Here is an 18359-nt window from a genome sequence, read left to right as displayed (position 1 = left end):
GGATCTTTCGGAGTGAGGAGAAATCAACTACACAAATCCAACTGTCTTTTGTCGATGCACGTGAAGGCGACGGGCAGAGATTTCCATGAGAGAGAGAGAGAGAGAGAGAGATTGGTGTCCTTCCTTCGCTCTCGCGTGCATGCACGGGCAGCATCTGACTCCACTCCCGGCTTTGCTTTGTTCACGCGACCCACCGATGACACCGAGGCAATGACATCGCCCGAGAAAGGACGTGGTGCCCGTGACGATCATGTCCTTTCCCTTTTGCCATCAAGTCAGATGACACGGGTTCGGACCACCACACGAAGAAGATAGGGAAAGAGAGGACGGACACCTTCTGTTGCGGTTCATATCATATTGGAGACGTAGATTTGTACCGTAAAACCTTGTTTCGGAGGAACTCCTCCTTCCTTTGGGGCATCACGGTGGTCGTTGCAGAACGTCAAACGGGAGGAGGGGATCATCGTTGCATGCCACCAAAAGCTTATATGAGGTGGAAGAGGATGAGCATGTCTTCAAGTGACGATAAGGATTTCTTGTCTTGATACTGCAAACACTAAGTTGATCATGGAACAGTGAGGAGACATTTAAGTGGATGATAAGAAACTGGCAGGTTGACAAGTGCTTGAAGAGCACGATATGAATTAGAGAAAGAAAGAAATATGGATTGATTGAACTCATCGCTTAGTGTTATCCCTACTATAGGTCGCACACAGTCTGATCTGGTCATATGTCCGAGTCTCGAGGCAATTTTTTTTTTTTTTTGTCTTGATACAGCAAGTGCACAAAGAGTTTTAAATATTTAAAGAGATTATTTTTGTGACTCCAACACCGTAAAAAAAAAATTATTATCAATATTATTAATAATATCCTCGGATGAGGGTGATGGTTAGATATACAGGAGTCTATGGAGCTAATTATATATATTATCTCATATAGTTAGCTACGTTTAGTATTTCGGTCCATACATCTTAAAAAATTATATTAATATTCTTATAGTTATGAGAGTAAAACATCTATATCCATTTATCCTAACATTATCGATTTTACCAATAGAAATATAAAAATAAAAAATAAAAAAATAATATTAATATTTTAATTGGTAGTGACGGACAACGGTGATGATAGATGACGATGTCATTGGGAGTTATTTGTGACTATTGTAGATAAGGAAAGCGATGATGAGAGGTGAAAGTCGTCATACATCTACATCGATACAATTGGCAAGCGACACTTTTATCACTCTATATCTACATCGACGCTGACACAATTATCAAGCGACAAAAGGATTGTTGACATAGGTGTCGAGTGGCGTTGCTCAGCAACTGCATCAACGTCGTCACAAATGTATCATTCGACATATACATTGATGGCCCTTTTACCTCTGAGCAACTGCGTCGACATAAACATTGAGTGACCCTCACCTCTTATCATCGCTCTCTTCAGCCACAATAGCCACCCACAGCCTCCAACAGCTCTACCATCTATCACCATCGATATCATCCGCTATCACAAATTAAAATATTAAAATTATCTTTTTACCCTTTATTTTTATGTTTTCATTGGTAAAACTGATTACGTTAAACTAAATAAACCTAAAAGTTTCACTTTCGTAACTATAAAGATACTAATATAATTTTTTAAAATATAAAAACTGAGATGCTAAAAATAACTGACTACAACTCATACATGCATTCATATACATGCAGCATTTTCTCATGTCTAGAAAAGACAGATTGGCAATGGAACAAGTGAAACATAAATCTAAAATGGATTTCTTTTGCCAGTATACTGAAACATCTTCATAAATGAAAAGACAAAAAGGTTAAGATTCCGGTCCACAGAAAACCTAGCTAAGACTAACAGTTCATACTTCCAGAAGCAGAAACAAATAGTAATCTGTAATATCTTGCTTCAAAACTCCAAGAACATTACACACACATACATCTCTTTTCATGGCCTTGAATAAATAGAAGTCAGTATCGCTGAAAAAACCGCGCCATATTAAACAGCGAATTTGATATCCTTTCAGCACTTCCATGACAAATAGTTGACGCCATCGAAAGGAGAAACCTGCCAATAACAACTAGTCAGACAAAATTATTGTACCTACACTTCCAATTCACTTGACCTAATGAACAGATATTAATGCTTAGTGACATCATCAGTCATGAACAAATTACAAACCACATCCATTCTACTTCAGAGGTAGAGATGTCTTTTATCTTACGAAGATGCAAGGAATATTGGAAGTGTGTTACACATAAGAACTTTAAAGCTTCACAAATTAAGGGACCAAAACCACAACAAGGGATAGAAAGAGAAGTACCTTTTTTTTTCTATATGATACCTAGGGTGCCAACTCAGAGAAAGACTATCCCATTAACTGAATACAACATACCAAACTCCTGCACATTGTTGCAAGAATCTTATTCTACAAAATTGACTATCGTGAAATCTGTATGAATTTGCAGTGATATAATAAGACTATGACAAAGTTGTTCCGGCCACACTTTCCATTTCACTACAAAAAATTATTGGTGATATCTGAGCCAAATTGAGGACACAAATTGGGTGGATTTCTGATCTTGAAGCATGGATGAGGAGCACATCAATGTAAGAATAAAAAAAGAAGAAGCTGATTGTGGAATTACAATCTATCTCCTGGAGTAGCAGAAGTACCAATCCTTTTCTTTTTTTTTTTTCAGTGATGGAAAGAAGATACATTAAAGGAGAGAAAAATTGGTCAAAAATTCAGAAAAAGAAGATTTAGCAGATGGATAAATTGATGGGAAGGTATATGCTTTAAATCCAAATTAATCATCTCCGAGATCAATTTATTATGATTCCATGTAATCTAATTGAGAAAATTCAAAGTAATTCCAGTGCCCAAGAAACATGGTGGTTATCATGTTACAATTATTCCTCACCAACATTTATCCGTCATGTACTCAGATACTTCAAGAACACTGAGACATGCCAAAGCTCTTAAGACGAGATCTGAATAGCATTTGTCAAGTGGTCAGGGTTTCCAAACCGAGTGGATGGAACGAGGGGATTGAGTTCAAATTCAACTTAATAATATTAAAATAAAAATAGTAAGGGGGCGTACATGAGGCTCCCACAAATGCGGGGTCCGGGGAGGATCAATGTGCGTAGCCTTATAACTCAAACCTGACTTCCCAAATAACAAAAGAGCAATGTTACTGTTGTATCAAGGTCCATCCTCGTTAAAATAAAAAATAAAAAATATGCTAAAAGATTACTTTTTAAATGTACAAAAGTGTAGAAGGTATGAATTTTTAAATAGATAAGAAAAATGGACGTAAAAGGTAAAACCCTGTTGCCTACAATCAGACCAGCCAGCATGAATGGTGTCTTGCAGCAGTGTGATGACATCCAATATTAGGTTTCCCTTAATCCTTTGCTCGTCCTCTTCCTCAATCCTATCGCTCTTCTCTTTACACTTTCTGTTTCCTCTTTTCCTTCTCCCATTCCTTTCCTTCTTCTTCCTCTGTATATCTTATTGCAAGCAATCAGGATCCAGTTGCAGTGGGTCTTACAGGCTGGTCTCAGTCAGAAACGTATGATTCAGGCCAACTCTTATCAACACCACATCCATGGTGGGTGGAAATGAGAAATCAATTGATATCAAACTGGAATCCTCTTTTCCGGTGCGACATGTGATGGATTAGACCCAATTATCTAATGTTGCAAATCATGAAAATATTTGTCTTTTAGGTGCCAAAGTCAGGATACATTGCTGGGAACCCTAATTGTTCATATAAGGAGACAGGGAATATATATGTTTATAGAATTATTTTTCACGATACAATGTTGATCAAGCTAGCCAATTGTATTAAATAATCATCAATATTACAGAACACTTTTAGGTTCCAATTTTTAAATGATTGACTCATAAAATCACAAGGGAGGAATAAGATCACTTAATGCAATAAAACTATCTTTCTTTCTAAGATAAGCCAATGAAGATCAATCTTGCAACAGGATCAAATTTCTTTTCAAGCAATCAAGTGCAGAGGCCACTAAAAGTCAAAAACCATATCATTCATACTCAATTCAGCACTTGATTTTTTGAGATCTAATTGATTTTGTCCAATGTAAGAATCGATGTGGTTACCTTTTGAAACACATTCTTGCACATAATCTCAAAATTTTGAACAAACACACCTGAAATTACATGGTTCAAATATTTATGCGTTTGAAGTATAATTCCACAAATTAGGCCAAAATTCCATTTGAGATTCAAAATCAAGTTGACACAATGGAAACAACATCGTGCTACTCATCAGTGAAATTGAAGGTTATACACAAAACTCTAACTGAGAACTTACTTGTAACCATGATTAACAACTAGAGGAGAGGAGGGTAATGAGAAAACAAATTAAGAAGGATGAGAACAATAAAAAGTTCATTTTATACTAGAAAGATGAATTCACTATGGAAGATACCATGTTCATAGTGATTAATGTTTAAGAGCAAAAAAAGCTTGACTTAGATATGTATATGGTATAGAAAATCAAGCACATATACGAAATAAAACCTACATTCCATTTCTTTCACATAAATACAGTGTAGCGTTTCCACTACACTATGCATAGTGCAGTAAAATGTAGTGTTTCCACTATAGATGATCTCAAGTAGTTCTTTTCCATCATCTCCAATTTTGCTAACAGCCGAAAAGATCTAATCTTTTAACGTAAGTGGGACATTTTGGTCATGTGGTGCATAGTATTATTATCTTAATCAAGATTAAAATGTCAACAATAAAGAAAATCAAGCCCATTAGGCTCTAAAAGCTGATGGTTGCAAGATAATTATGATTATGATATTTTGTAATGCACATAAAGTAAATTCCCAAAAGCTTTTGCATCGGAACAAGTTTAATTTCTTTATATACCTCGAAATAAGGTTTAAGAATATTACCATCATGGTCTCTTCATTCTCTTATTTATGTTGCTGGGTGTGGCTTATTAATGATTTGCATTAACAACTTAACCTGTTGACATGATGTAAGACTATAATCAAGAACTTAAGTTGTAGACTATGATTGCACAATATGCACCATGTCCTCAAGTCAGTCATTAAGGATACATTGTCCTTTACCAACTAAGACAACAAAAATTTATTCCATAGACAAATGATTCGAGCACAACCCAAAAGAGAACGATCATTAAGATGAAATTCTGCAAAGTTTGAAGTGCAATAAGATGAAGACAGAAATCAAATCAATGTTAAGTTTGAGAATCATTCAAGAATTCCAGCCTACACATCTATCTGTGATCTTAACAAGCTCAACACAGCACTGTGCTATTGCATCGACCAAAAGGTCCTAGATCAATTAAAAAGGTGAAAGTACCAAGAAGACTTTAACTTGAATACCATCAACGCATAGAAGGATTTCCAATATAAATTCTGAGAGATAAAATGCAAAGCCCAGAAAAGATTATTACGGTACTTGTATAAAGAGATTAAATTACCCATCACTGATCTACTTTTGTCTTCCAGTTCAACACTAACCAAGATAGGATTTTGATTATTGTTAAAAGTTGGAAATATAATACAAAATTCAAACAATTATACCATACTATTCGTAACAAGAGCGCGATCACTGATCTGTTATAGGCTTGAAGATCAACAATTATAATCTCTATCACATCAAGATAGGATTTTGGCTCCACAATGCAATCACAGACAAGCAACTACGAAGGGGAAGTGGGATTATGGGGGGCAAAGAAGAAGTGATGTACCTCAAGCTTCCGAACCACTCCCGAGGGGGAAGGAGACGATCTCCTGCACGGGCGAGAACTCCACAAGGCCGATGTCCATGACGTACCCTGACACGGGCAGCTTGAGATCCCGGAGAATGCAGAAGGCGTCGGCGATCCTGCTCCGGGGAACGTCCTGGGCGACGGAGCAATGAGGCACCCAGGAATCGGGGCGGAACTCCTCCGGAGCCTCAACGCCTTCCTTGCGGAGGGTCTCGCAGAGCTGGGAGTGGAGGTGCAGGAGGGCAGCCGAGGGCGTGGGGGCGAGGAAGAGAACGCCTGCGTCAGAGGAGGAAGAGGAGGAGGAGGAAGGGAAGGCACCGACGGAGGAGAGGGTGAGGGGGAGGGGATCGAGGCGGGCGGCGAGGGAGCGGAGGGCGGCGTGGAGGCGAAGGGGATCGAGGGTGGGGACAGAGAGGAGGGTGAGGTGGGGGCGGGCGGCCATCTCGATGAGCTGCGTGCTGATCTGCCGGCGGGCGAGCACGTTCCACGCCTTCAGCACTTGGTTCTCCAGCGCCGGGTCGAAGTACAACTCCACCGCGTAACCCTGCTGCTGCCGCCCCACAGCCGCAGGTGGGACATCCGCCTGCGGCGGATTCGTCGCCGGAGTCGGTGACGGCGTCGGCATCGCACCCTGTCCCTGCGCCATCGATTCCTGACCTCACCCACCGCGACCGCTGCTTCGCCTCCTCTTCTTTCTCCCCCCTTCTTTTTTCCTGTCTCTAAAACTCACCTACCGCAACGCTACCCGCGTCAACGAACCGAGACGACAGCGGAGATCTCATGTGACCCCACTAGTATCAACCAATAACTAGTAGGGTAAGTACGGGTTCTTTGGCAGAAGGGATGGAGAAGATGGGGTTTTGGACCAGTACAAGGGTTTCTGACATTGGAGATGCGCATTAGATTTGTAATTTAAATATGTCCAGTTCTCACTTACTGGCAGTTTTGCAAATTTACTGTTTTGTCTTATAATTTGTTTGTGATAAATATTTTGAATCTCCTAAAATTGCGTCTGAATATTTTAATTCTCCAATTCTTGTTATTTATATGAAATCCCTCTGACTCGTTCATATTCCTACGGATATTAGCTAACATTAACATCTTGCTTTTCTGACATTGGTGGCTAAGCGTACAGCTAATGCGGAAACATGTGGTTATGGAACGAAAAAGCAACATCGAACCATCAAAATACAATGGTTTCGGAAGCTCATGCATCAACGTCGGCCGGGAGCCCGTGAACGTGATCAGCTCCATATAGTATGCAGATCGATAGCCAACTCAGCAATAGAACACGTCGATGGATTAATGAAGCTATAATATAATTGTATCGACTTTCATGCAAAAGGAAGAAGAAGATAAATCGTTTATGATTTCACGACTTGCACAGCTACTTCTCGCAATCAGTTGATACGACCAAGCAACCGCTGATTAATATCAATCGATATACCAAAACGATATTTTATAATGTCACACACATTTATATGTGTGTGTATATATATATATGTATATATATATGTATATATATATTTATATTTATATACTTTCAGTTGAGAAAAGGCAAATAGAGACCGTCACTAACGTGCGCACACCAACCTGTCCCCGGAAACTCCTCCGTAGGCCGGCGAGGGGCGGAGCGTAGGAGATCGATGGGCGACTAGGCCGATGCCGGCGGGGAGGCGAACCGGGTGGAGAAGTCGCGGTAGCCCATGTACTCCTCCTCGGGGCACTCCCCGTGGCCCTCGTCGAAGTTGAGAGCGTAGCTTAAGGGGTCGTACTGGAACCTCGCCGACGCTACCCTCCATCCGCCGCCGTGCCGGTGGCGCCTGAAGTGGCGGATGAAGGCATTCCACCGCGGCCTGGCCACCAGCTCCGACCACTCACGCACCCTCGTCAGCGCCGCGCCAAACACCCGGCTCCACCACCGGCCTTCGTGCCGGCCGCCGACATCGTGGATTTGCTTCCACGACTCAGCGGAGGAGGAGCCGGGGGCGGACCAAGGGGTCCAAAGGCAGTCGAAGTAGCGGCGACGGCGGGGGGCGAAACTCTCGTCGACGATGGGCTCCAGGCGTATCTCCTTGGCCTCCATGGATGACCCGATCCGATCGGAGTAAAAAGATCGATGGACTCGGTTCGGTCGGGGGAATCAGGGATCCGATTGAGAGGGGATGAGAGGAAGAGGAAAGGGGAAGGGAGGAGAGAGGGCGAGGTTGGTTTTGTCGAGAGGGAAACCGTAACCATTCGCTTCTCTTCTCCTCCGTCTTCGTCGAGACACACGAACGGTGGGCTGTGGTGCTTCCTTCATTAGGTGGGTATTTTAAGTTCTTGTACTTGTACTAATAGTAACAATAACAACTATAACAACATCAACAATAAACCGTTTATCTAATTAGAACGAAGGGCGGGGCCATTTAGTCTTTTCATTATTTTATTTATATTTATTAATTTTATTGTATTTTTGGGCTTTAGGCGTCCGTTAATCGCCCGTATTGGGCTGTATAATAACCAAAGCTAAAATTGGGAACCACATGCTAACTCATATTTTGTTTCCTGTCTTCGCATTTTGTTTCCCACCGCAATGCGGGATTTCCGTCGCTCAAGAGGAGTAGATGGCCAGAAGCCGCCTTGATCTGAGATCCGAGCGATCAGTGGCCAGATCTGGACACTCAGGTATGTACACCTACATAGAAACCGAAAGGGGATTGGTGGATCGGCTTAGAAGAAGATGATGAAGGCGAGGATGGAGATGGTCTTTCGGCGGAAGAGATGCTGCTCCAGAGGAGATGCGTCGACGTCTTCATTGGGAAGAGGGGGAAACTCGATCATGCATATTGGGGTTCCAGAGGCTCGCCGGAGATCGTCCCAGAACCCGGCGACGGAGGAGACGCGAATTAGGGCCTCAACGGGGTCAATCGCGAGGTATTCTTCTCTTGGAGGGCTTTTTTGTAAATATATATTCTCTGTCGTAATTTGAAAAAGGAAATTGCTATTGGAAACCCTTATTTCCTACGAATCATCTTAAAAAATAATAAAATATAATTTTACTAAATGCAATCTCTCGATTACTGATCATATCCTTATTTTTCACAACCTCAATTATCATTACGACAGAGTGAAAGAAAAATATAATTGTCGTTATTTCGTAACTTTAGTTATGCTCAAGAGATATACTGGAAGATGATGTATGAAATTAACAGCATTAGATCATGTATGAAATTGATGATCACATTCACTTAGTTTTTATTTTCTTTGATGGTCTCCCAGCCACTCACAACACACGCTGTTCTTCGATCCTTGATATGTATTATCATTTTGCAATTTTGGTGGAGAAACCATGTAGCTGACTCATAGTTTTATGTTATTTTAATTTGTGGGATTGTTGGAAGCCTTATATCCTGATATAAATCTAAAGAGATGAGGTTAATTTAAGATGCTCACTACATTTAAAATCTTGAATTATTTCTTTTGATTGAGATTTTTTCTGTGGCTTTTTCAAAATGCTTGTTATGTTCAGTTGTAGTCTCACTGTGGCTACTTTTTGACCAGTGAATGCAATGCATATTCATGTTTGTATGCATATATCCATGAGAACATATAAGTTGTTGTGCAGGTAAGCTTGGCCTTTGCCAAGATTCTTTCATGAACCCGAACGAACGGATGTCGCCAATTCGAATTCGATTTTGCTTTTTGATGTTGAAAAGTCGGAACCGTGTCAATTCCGGAAGCATGAATATGAGTAGGCCTTGATATATTTCTTTGTGGTGACCTCATCTTTTGGCTAGAAAGTCTTCGGTGCGATACCATAGCCTCTTCACCATCGGAAGCCCACACAAATCAGTCGATCACTTTGATTCTACACCACCACAGGATCAAACCCCAAATAAGCGTTTGTGCTGCTTGCTTGCGTGTGGAAGTGTTACGCTCCACAATGGCAGCTCTTCACCTCTCTCTCCTTCTCCTCCTCCCTCTGCTAACCTTACTTCTCTTCTCAGGTAGGAGGAGGAAAGGTACCGCAGCATGGAAGCTCCCACCAGGGCCAAACACGCTCCCCATCATCGGCAACCTCCACCAGTTGGGCCGCAGCCTCCTGCACCAGTCCCTGTGGGAACTCTCCAAGCAACACGGCCCTGTCATGCGCTTGAAGCTTGGCCATGTCCCCGCTGTGGTCGTCTCTTCCGCGGCGTCGGCCGAGCAAGTCCTCAGAACCCACGACCTCGAGTGCTGCAGCCGGCCTCACACCATCTCCACCGCGAAACTCTCCTTCGGCGGCTCCGACGTGGCCTTCGCCCCGTACGGAAGCCATTGGAGGGATCTGCGGAAGATTTGCGTGGCGGAGCTCTTCGCCACCAAGAAGTTCACGTCCTTTAGACCCGTGAGAGAGGACGAGGTCCAGAGAACCATGGAATCGATCCGTTCTGGTGCTCCCAACACGGTCGTCATCAACCTGAGTGAGGAGCTGCTCTCTCTGACTGCCAATATCACTTGCAGGACCGCCTTTGGCGATCGCTGCCACGACGGTTTCCACAGCACCGCCAAAGAGAGTCAAGCAATCTTTGCCACCTTCTTCGTAGCAGACTACTTCGCCATGCTCGGGTGGGTGGACGTGATCAGAGGAACGCAAGCCAGGCTTCAAGATGTCTTTCTTAAGCTCGATGTTTTCTGCCGACGACTCATAGATGACCATCTCGATCCAAGGAGGCGGCTATCCGACGATGGTGAAGACACCTTGGATGCTCTGCTCCGCCTCCAAAAGGACGACAACAATATTACAGACGCTCACATCAAAGGAGTACTCGTGGTGCGTTTGCCGCCCTCATCAGCATCACCTGTACTTTCAGCATCGCATATAGTCAGTCATACACTAAGCTAGCTCAGTTCTTGACGATTCCGTAGGACATCTTCGTTGCCGGGTCCGACACATCGGCGTCGGGGGTAGAGTGGGCGATGACGGAGCTCATGAGGCACCCGGAGAAGCTGAGACGGGCACGAGATGAGGTGAGAGGCTGCGTCGGGAGGAAAGGGAGGGTGGAAGAGAGTGACCTCCACCAGCTCGCGTACCTCAAGTGCGTCGTGAAGGAGACACTGAGGCTGCACCCTCCCGCTCCACTGCTTGTTCCGAGAGAGACGATGGAGCATGTTAAGCTGGATGGATATGATGTTCCTCCCAAGACAACGATCTATGTGAACGCATGGGCGATAGGGAGGGATCCCAACTCATGGGAGCGGCCGGAGGTGTTCGAGCCTGAGAGATTCATGCGGAGCTCTGTAGACACGAATGGGCAAGACTTCAAGTTCATACCATTTGGGGAAGGTCGAAGGATTTGTCCTGCTAAGAACGTTGGCATGGCAACGATGGAGCTTGCGCTGGCCAACCTCTTGTATTCTTTTGATTGGGATTTACCAGATGGGATGAAGAAGGAAGACATCAGCATGGATGAAGCGCCTGGCATTACTGTGCACAGGAAATTTCCTCTGGTTCTTGTGGCCACCAAGTATGGTGGAATAGAGGTGAACGATAAATCTGAATGATGATTCTTCTCCGAAACCAAATTATTGACTCGATTCAGTTTCAATTTGGATTGAATCATGATCATAGCAAGTGCTCATCTCAAGAATTTAGCTTACAAATGCTCCGTATCGAAGTCACATAAAGTAAATGTCCAAAACTGTCGAATTAATGCAAGGGACTTGGTTTTGCATAAGGCTCAAGTTAGTAATCCTACCCACACCATAGGGAAGCTTGCACTCGACCGGAAAGGATTATACTGTATCCTAATGCAGTGGAGGGGGCAAGCAAAGTCCTGCCTCACTGTAAGTGTGCTAATGCAGAAGAGGTAACATGACTTGTAAGGTTAGTCATATGGGTGATAGAATTCTATTGCGATATCATGTAATCCGATATATCATATTTTTATCCTTATAATTTTCACTTACTTTCTTCGTACGATATTTTATCGTTGATGATATTATGTTGGATCTACAAAATTCCGGACAGGGGAGATGTGGTCGTGGGCGTCTCAACTAGTTTTGAGAGCCGCCTTCTTGGCGGTAAGATTTTTTTAGCCTTGTCATGATCACCACTTGGTGAGATCTTTTGGCTAAGCATGAATGTTCGACAAACAAGTCCAATGTGATGTGATGTGCATCCATTCAGCTACTACTACGTTCAGGGCAGAGGACAACTCACATGTGACGTTCTTGTCCTGCTAACAACGCTGGGAAGAAGGAAGACATCGGCATGGATGAAGAACCTGATATTATTGTGCACAGCAAATGTCCGCCGCTTCTCGTGGCCACCGAATATGGTGGAATAGAGGTGAAAGATGAAATGCCAACGTTTGATTCTTCTCCTCATTGATGTTGATTCTTCTCACCTGTGGTGTATTTACTCAACTGTGACAGTTGGATGGTCAGCTCCTCCAGAGCTCTGTACGAGCTACCCCCCTCCGCCACCGCCTCCACCGCCCTTCCCCGTAGCTCCGCTACCCGATCCCTCACCACCTGCCACTCTCCCCCCTCCGCCACCGACTCAGCCAGCGTCCTCGCCAGCTCCTCAGCGGCTGGCGTGCCCTCTGCGCCGCTCCCGTCCCCCACCCTGACAGCTACCCCTATGTCCTCCACCAGCAGCTTCGCGTTCACGAACTGCTCCGCCTCCATCGGCCAGACCAGCAGCGCCACCCCCGCCGTCACCCCCTCCAGCACCGAGTTCCACCCGCAGTGAGTCACGAACGAAGCCACCGCAGCGTGGCCCAGGATCGCCACCTGCGGCGTCCATCCCCGCACCACCATCCCTCTCGCCCCCTCGAACCCCTCCGGCGCCGCCGCAGCCCCGCCGAGCGCCCACAGGAAGCGGACCCCGCTCTTCTCCAGCGCCACCGCGATCCCGCCGATCTGGGCCTCCGTCGGCGTGTACTGGCTTCCGAAGCAGATGTACACCACCGACCGCGGCGGGCACGCGTTTAGCCACGCCATGACCTCCTCCGCCGGGACGGAGCTGCGCCCGCCGCGCCCCCCCACGGCTCCCGCCGGGCGGATCGGCCCCACAGCCCAGACGCGGTCGTGGCCGTAGGACCGCCTCAGGTGGGCGAGGTAGTCGCCCTCGAGGGCGTCGAAGGTGTTGATGACGGCGCCCCAGCTGGCGGCGTTGGCCAGGAAGGAGTCCCTGGCGAACTCCCAGTCCAGGTCGCCGGCCTTGTAGCGGCGGTAGACGGAAGGGAGGTGGGAGAAAGGGAAGGAAGGGGCGGACGTGAGAGAGGCGAGGGTGACGGAAGAGGAGGAAGCGGCAGCGCCGGAAGGGGGGGCGGGGGGCATCTGTCGCCAGACGTGGTCGAGGACGGAAACGCCGAAGGCGCCGGAGGAGTAAAAGACGACGCGGGGGATGCCGAGGTCGGCGGCGAGGTGGTGGGTCCAGCCGATGAAGAAGTCGGAGAGGAGGGCGAAGGGAGGGCAGGTGAGGGAGCGGGCCCAGGAGACGACGGCGGGGCCGAGGGAGGAGAGGGCGTGGATGAGGGCGGCGATGGAGTTGCCGTGGGAAAGGTGGCGGACGTGCTCGACGCCGGGGGCGAGGGTGGAGAAGGAGAAGGGGAGGACGAGGGGGAAGGCGGAGGGGGTAGCGGCGAGGAAGTGGTCGAGGAGGGGGAGGTTGGCGGGGGTGACGACGACGGTGAAGGAGAGGCCGGGAAGGCGGAGGGATAGATGGTGGACGAGGTCGAGGAGGGGGATGAGGTGGCCCTGAGCGGGGAAGGGGAAGACCAGGAGGTGGAGGACGTCGCCGGTCGTCGACATCAGTCTTGACCGACCCGGGCTCGGTGGTGCGAACGGAGGAAGGCAAGACCTTTAACTTGCTGGGGCGGAAGCCGTCGCCATCGCACGTCGTGCATTCATCACATGATGTGACCTCCATTTAAAATAAATAATTTTATTTCTATATTAAAAAACATAACACGTGATTTAAAAAATAAATAATTGTATTTCAACATGTGACATGTTATAATTATTTTTTTTTCTCGTCACTTTTAACTCATACGTCATATCACGTATTATGTTTTTCATCAATATTAAGACAAATAAAATTATTTTTTTATTTTTAAAATCATAAAAAATCATAATATAATTTTTTTAAATATAAAATTATGTTGACAGAGTCTAAAAATAGAAAATAATCTATAGTTAATCCGAAGATGATAACGTCAGTACTAAGACGTCATGGTGATCATCATGTTGTTCATATTTACTTTTATGAATAATATGAGGACCAACTACAATGGACTTAAAGAGTACTAATGAAGTTGAGTATAGCACAAATTGTTGACCAATCAAGTTATCAATTGACTACTCAAACTGTTCTTCATTTCTCTGAATAATCTTACTTATATATACAATACTTTTTATTTCTTCAATAAAACGTATCTAACAATAAATGAAAAGGATCCAACAAAATAAAAAAAAAATGTTGGATTTACATGTCAAAATAAAGATGTTGACTTGCAAACATAAATAAAGCCAAGATTGATGGTTGATCAACTCAAAAATGGGAGCATTAATTTGTAAATAGCCTCAAGAACTCTCCATGTCTCAAAAAAAGCCCACCTTATAAAGCAAGTTTAATTCTAACTAAACATTTAACGCAAACACAAGAAAAAGGTTCCCTATTTAACTATGACCAATCCATGAAGCTCTCACTTTGCCTTCTAACTATTGACTAAGAAAAAAGAAACATAAATGCAAAGAAATAATGGTCATGGATGACAATCATGGCTAACCTAATTTTCCTTGATCCAGATTGAACAAAGAGAGCATGGTCGATCAGATGTAAAGCTTAAGTTCACAGCTCAATGAATTACTTTGTGCCATTACAAGTAACATAAAAGCTAAATTGTCATAATGAATGAACAATACGTGCTAGTCTTGACAAAACAAGATCATCATTATCTTGGCAGGAAGGAGAGAAATGTCAGTATCTGAGATCTTGTACATAGAGACAGAAATTTGATGAACTCACAAATAAAGGAATCAGAGATGACGTACAGGGAATGTGGCCTTCTCGACTCTGAGGCAGCATTACATTCTGAGCAAGTAGGCGCTATCGGCAAGAACTGTGCAAGTTCAGCATTATAGTATGCATGAAGACAGCTGCATCACCTTTGGTTGTTTAACTTGACAGCTTAGATTTTGTCAATATCACTATCTAAGCCCTGCATAACACAAAAATTTCAACTGAGCAGACAAATACACATCTTATTCTTCCTAACATAAAACCATACTAATTCTCGCAAATACATGTTTTGTATCTTAGTTCCTTTTTTATTGTTCTTTTTGAAAATTTATAGTGTCACTAATTAGTTTAATCCTTTTTTAGAATAGCTTTGAATATCTCCCTTAAACTTACAATTTGATATAAAAAAAACTCTTGTTCCAATTATCTACATCTTTTCTATCATCAAAATTATGTTAAATACAACCGATCTATCTCCTAAACCCTTTCAAACTACTAGTATACAATTAACTTTTTTCAGTCGTAATTTAATCTTCTTTGATACTTCTTTTATCATATTTGTTCTAATCTCATGAATAAATCCATGATTTATAAACTTCCCACCGTCGTTTTAATTTAACACATAATCGTCATTAAAATGTTTGTAAAAAAATAACGCAACAACAAAGGGCAAAAGATAGTTATTGGTCATATAAAGGTGTGATAAAATGGAAGACCATATTGGTCATGCTAGCAAGTAAATAGCCACAAAAGACCATGTGAAAATAAAACCAACTATTTGTGAAAAATTTGCACGAGCAATGCAAATTCAACAAAATGAGATTAAATAGAATATGATGGGACAGTAATTCAATGTAATACATAAATACTATCATTAATTAGAAGCTGAATGAATATTCAGATCACATGATTTATATCATCATAGCATTAATCTCATCTATGAAAAAAACATAACAATGTCTTTTCCTTTAGTTTCTTGTTGGATCGCAAACAGCAAGAGTTACTCAAAGCAACCAGACAGTCATATGTTCCAGTAAAATGGACACTAAAACCTACTGAATTTCATGTGTTGGAAATTTGTGAGGTATCTTACCGAGGTGCTCCCAATCTTATTAAGATCATCATCCAAACCATCATTCCCATCATCTGTAACAGCATAAGATTATTATGAGGCAGGAAGTTGTAACTAGTAACTACTTTATTCTAGAAGCGAAAAAGACGAATTGTAGAGTTACTCAAAATATGAAAAGACAGCGAGTCCATTGAGGTTGCAGAAACATTTATTATATATTTTTAACCATAAATTATGATAAAAAGATGTATAAATGGAATATTGCATACCCAAACCCTCATCATCACTTCCAAGATCTCCCAGAAGGAACACATCCAAGTCCTCTACGGTTGATGAGGTAGTAGTCTTTTGCAGTTTTGTTTCTTTTGATTTTGCTGCAGTAGCTGAGACAGCAGTTGGATTTTCCTTGATTCTATCAACTTGTCTTTGCTCTGCTTTCGTCTTCAACTCTTCCATATACTGTTTCTCGTAGCTGATTTATTGTAAAGACAGCTAAAGTCAGTATTGGCTGCCTGCTTCCTTTGCCCCAGTGAGAGCTCAGGTTAGTGTCAAACAAGCATACATCTCACAGAAAAAACATTAAAGTATATATAAAATTCTTGTAAATAAAACATGCATATTCCAGTCCCAAGACTCAGCTTGAACAGTTGATTCAGTGCTAAGTAAAACAGTAAACTGAAGGGAATGAAGGCTAATCATAACATGATTTTCTGCATTTAAAGGAGAGAGACAACCATCTAGTGAAAGCAATCTGAAATCTGAAAAGGAAAAGAAAGAGCATGACATACCACTTAATCAAACTACCATCCAAGACTTGTCAGTAAGCATAACACAAAGAATTCTGACCATAAAAGATTTTCTTTCAAAAGTAAGTTGATTCAAAAGTCAATCCTTGATTAGGAAACAAACATATTTCCAATATAATTATGTATAATCTGGATCTGTTAACATCCTTAATGGACAAGTAATTTCAGCCTTTTGTTTGATACCGAGCCTAATTGGGATATGCAGGATTTTAAATGTTATCAAATATTTTTTATGGAATTTTCTACTAGTCCAAAAATGCTACAAAACTGACTGTCAGTTTATATCCTTTATCAACATAAGAATTCTAAAATTTGGGTGGTATCAACAGGCTACAGAAGAAAAGATACTTACGGAGCCACATAACTGTTTATGAGAGTAAAATATATCCGCCAGAATTTCCTCTCCTTCATATAGCGTGGGCATAGCTCATATCTGAATGTTGATATTTCCTGAAACATTAGATGTAAATTATCCAGTCATAATCTTATGTTTAACAAAAAAAGAAGAAGAAGAAGAAGGATGGCATTGCTGACATTTCATCGACAAGATTAGCATGCACAAAGGGTAAGTTAACTATGATCAAGTAACATAAGTTAACGTCGTCTTCACATTGCAGTACTGAAAGATTATGAATTAATTAACAGAATTGGTTCTTTCAGAACTTCACAAGATGTAAAATGAGAGATTCAATACAAGCCAAACTATTGAAAAAATTAAATTGACACAAGAAATAAGTTTAACAGAATGAAACACCTTCACTGTCGACAGAACAAGTGTAGCATGCCTTGCTTGCCATTCATTAAGATCCTGCCTCACATTTGACACTGTGGGAACGTCTGACATCTCTGGTTCATCTACAAAGATAACACAAATGTAGTAAGATTAACCTTGAAAATTAGAATTAAAAGATATTACATATCTTCTGAGGAACAAATTAGCAATAAGACCCTACATAGGCTATTACAGAAAAATAAGCAACAAGGTAATCCAGAAAACTCATTACACAGAAACACAAACACATCAATAGAACAACTTCAGATGCCACATAAATTCCTGAAACATTTTGTTATAACAGCGTAACAACAAATAATTGAGCTATCAATTGCATTCGGAACCCATAATATTATCAAATCGATCATGTCAAGTCCGTCTCTTTCAATTAAAGCTTCAATCAAGAAGATAGACAAGCGTGAAATGCCAACACAGATGATAAAATTGAGTGAAACAAGGAGGGAAGAAAGGATCTAGCGCGCACCTTGCATGGGGAAATCCCTGAAAGTACTAAGCTGGATCCCCTTCACGAACTCTCTCAGCTCCTCGGTGACCCCAAACCTCTCGAGATCCGACCCGGGGTCGGGAGCAACAGCCGCATTGGATCCCTGCCCCAAGGTGGAAGGGATCGGGATGGGGATGTCGACGGCGAGGGTCTTGATCTGGTCAGCGGCGCGGAGGGCCTCGGAGCGGATCAAGTCGGCCTTCTTGGAGGCCTCGGCGGCGATCTCCTTCGACTTCTTGGTCGTCTCCGAGACGAACTCCTGAGAGATCCTGGCAGCGTCCCTGGTGAGATCCTGCGACCGCTTCGCCGCCTCCTCGGCTAAGCCCTTCGCCCTCTGCCACAGATCCATGCCCGATCCGGCGATCCCCACCACTCCCCGAGACCCGGAAGAAGACGCGACCAACGTTACATCTCTCTCAA

At 43.0% G+C, this 18359-nt stretch overlaps 5 protein-coding genes across 8 annotated transcripts; 1 reads left to right on the top strand and 4 right to left on the bottom strand.

The window, feature by feature from the left end:
* Window positions 1-1752: 1752 nt before the first annotated feature.
* LOC103986873 (uncharacterized) lies at window positions 1753-6651 on the bottom strand. Of its 4 annotated transcripts, XR_010497729.1 has the most exons (4): window positions 5772-6651; window positions 3113-3174; window positions 2330-2408; window positions 1753-2073 (listed from the first exon to the last, which is right to left on the bottom strand). XR_010497729.1 is itself a non-coding variant. In XM_009404996.3 (2 exons), the coding sequence occupies exon 1, from the start codon at window positions 6436-6438 to the stop codon at window positions 5773-5775; it is 666 nt and encodes a 221-aa protein (XP_009403271.1). In that variant the 5' UTR covers window positions 6439-6644; the 3' UTR covers window positions 1753-2073; window position 5772. The 4 variants fall into 4 exon arrangements, 1 of the variants encoding a protein (XP_009403271.1); XR_010497730.1 differs by lacking the exon at window positions 2330-2408; XR_010497731.1 differs by lacking the exon at window positions 3113-3174.
* Window positions 6652-7236: 585 nt separating this feature from the next.
* Window positions 7237-8110, bottom strand: LOC135641501 (uncharacterized). The gene has a single exon (XM_065156871.1). It carries the CDS (start codon window positions 7876-7878, stop codon window positions 7447-7449), a length of 432 nt encoding a protein of 143 aa, XP_065012943.1. The 5' UTR covers window positions 7879-8110; the 3' UTR covers window positions 7237-7446.
* Window positions 8111-8318: 208 nt separating this feature from the next.
* LOC135641499 (cytochrome P450 71A1-like) lies at window positions 8319-11362 on the top strand. The gene is made up of 3 exons (XM_065156869.1): window positions 8319-8708; window positions 9782-10587; window positions 10683-11362. Exons 1-3 carry the CDS (start codon window positions 8573-8575, stop codon window positions 11316-11318), a joined length of 1578 nt encoding a protein of 525 aa, XP_065012941.1. The 5' UTR covers window positions 8319-8572; the 3' UTR covers window positions 11319-11362.
* A 436-nt stretch (window positions 11363-11798) lies between these two features.
* LOC135641500 (flavonol 3-O-glucosyltransferase UGT89B1-like) lies at window positions 11799-13718 on the bottom strand. Its single transcript, XM_065156870.1, has one exon. It carries the CDS (start codon window positions 13572-13574, stop codon window positions 12141-12143), a length of 1434 nt encoding a protein of 477 aa, XP_065012942.1. The 5' UTR covers window positions 13575-13718; the 3' UTR covers window positions 11799-12140.
* An 883-nt stretch (window positions 13719-14601) lies between these two features.
* LOC103986871 (uncharacterized) lies at window positions 14602-18359 on the bottom strand. The gene is made up of 6 exons (XM_009404994.3): window positions 17919-18359; window positions 17417-17517; window positions 17015-17112; window positions 16126-16328; window positions 15878-15930; window positions 14602-14983 (listed from the first exon to the last, which is right to left on the bottom strand). The coding sequence occupies exons 1-6, from the start codon at window positions 18286-18288 to the stop codon at window positions 14954-14956; spliced, it is 855 nt and encodes a 284-aa protein (XP_009403269.2). The 5' UTR covers window positions 18289-18359; the 3' UTR covers window positions 14602-14953.

The sequence above is a fragment of the Musa acuminata genome, chromosome BXJ3-6 (assembly GCF_036884655.1).
Source record: "Musa acuminata AAA Group cultivar baxijiao chromosome BXJ3-6, Cavendish_Baxijiao_AAA, whole genome shotgun sequence".
Lineage (NCBI taxonomy): Eukaryota > Viridiplantae > Streptophyta > Magnoliopsida > Zingiberales > Musaceae > Musa > Musa acuminata.
The sequence above is the reverse complement of the archived record's forward strand: the minus strand, read 5'-3'. Positions and strand labels throughout refer to the sequence as shown.

Excerpts from the sequence above, each read along its gene's own strand:
- LOC103986873 (XM_009404996.3), bottom strand. The coding sequence starts at position 6,438 with ATGGCGCAGGGACAGGGTGCGATGCCGACGCCGTCACCGACTCCGGCG.
- LOC135641500 (XM_065156870.1), bottom strand. The coding sequence starts at position 13,574 with ATGTCGACGACCGGCGACGTCCTCCACCTCCTGGTCTTCCCCTTCCCC.
- LOC135641499 (XM_065156869.1), top strand. The coding sequence starts at position 8,573 with ATGCGTCGACGTCTTCATTGGGAAGAGGGGGAAACTCGATCATGCATA. Across the intron at positions 8,709-9,781 it reads TCAACGGGGTCAATCGCGAG|GTAGGAGGAGGAAAGGTACC; the intron begins GTATTCTTCTCT and ends TTCTCTTCTCAG. Across the intron at positions 10,588-10,682 it reads ACATCAAAGGAGTACTCGTG|GACATCTTCGTTGCCGGGTC; the intron begins GTGCGTTTGCCG and ends ACGATTCCGTAG.
- LOC103986871 (XM_009404994.3), bottom strand. The coding sequence starts at position 18,288 with ATGGATCTGTGGCAGAGGGCGAAGGGCTTAGCCGAGGAGGCGGCGAAG. Across the intron at positions 17,518-17,918 it reads CAGGGATTTCCCCATGCAAG|ATGAACCAGAGATGTCAGAC; the intron begins GTGCGCGCTAGA and ends TTATCTTTGTAG. Across the intron at positions 14,984-15,877 it reads ATAAGATTGGGAGCACCTCG|GGCTTAGATAGTGATATTGA; the intron begins GTAAGATACCTC and ends TGTGTTATGCAG.
- LOC135641501 (XM_065156871.1), bottom strand. The coding sequence starts at position 7,878 with ATGGAGGCCAAGGAGATACGCCTGGAGCCCATCGTCGACGAGAGTTTC.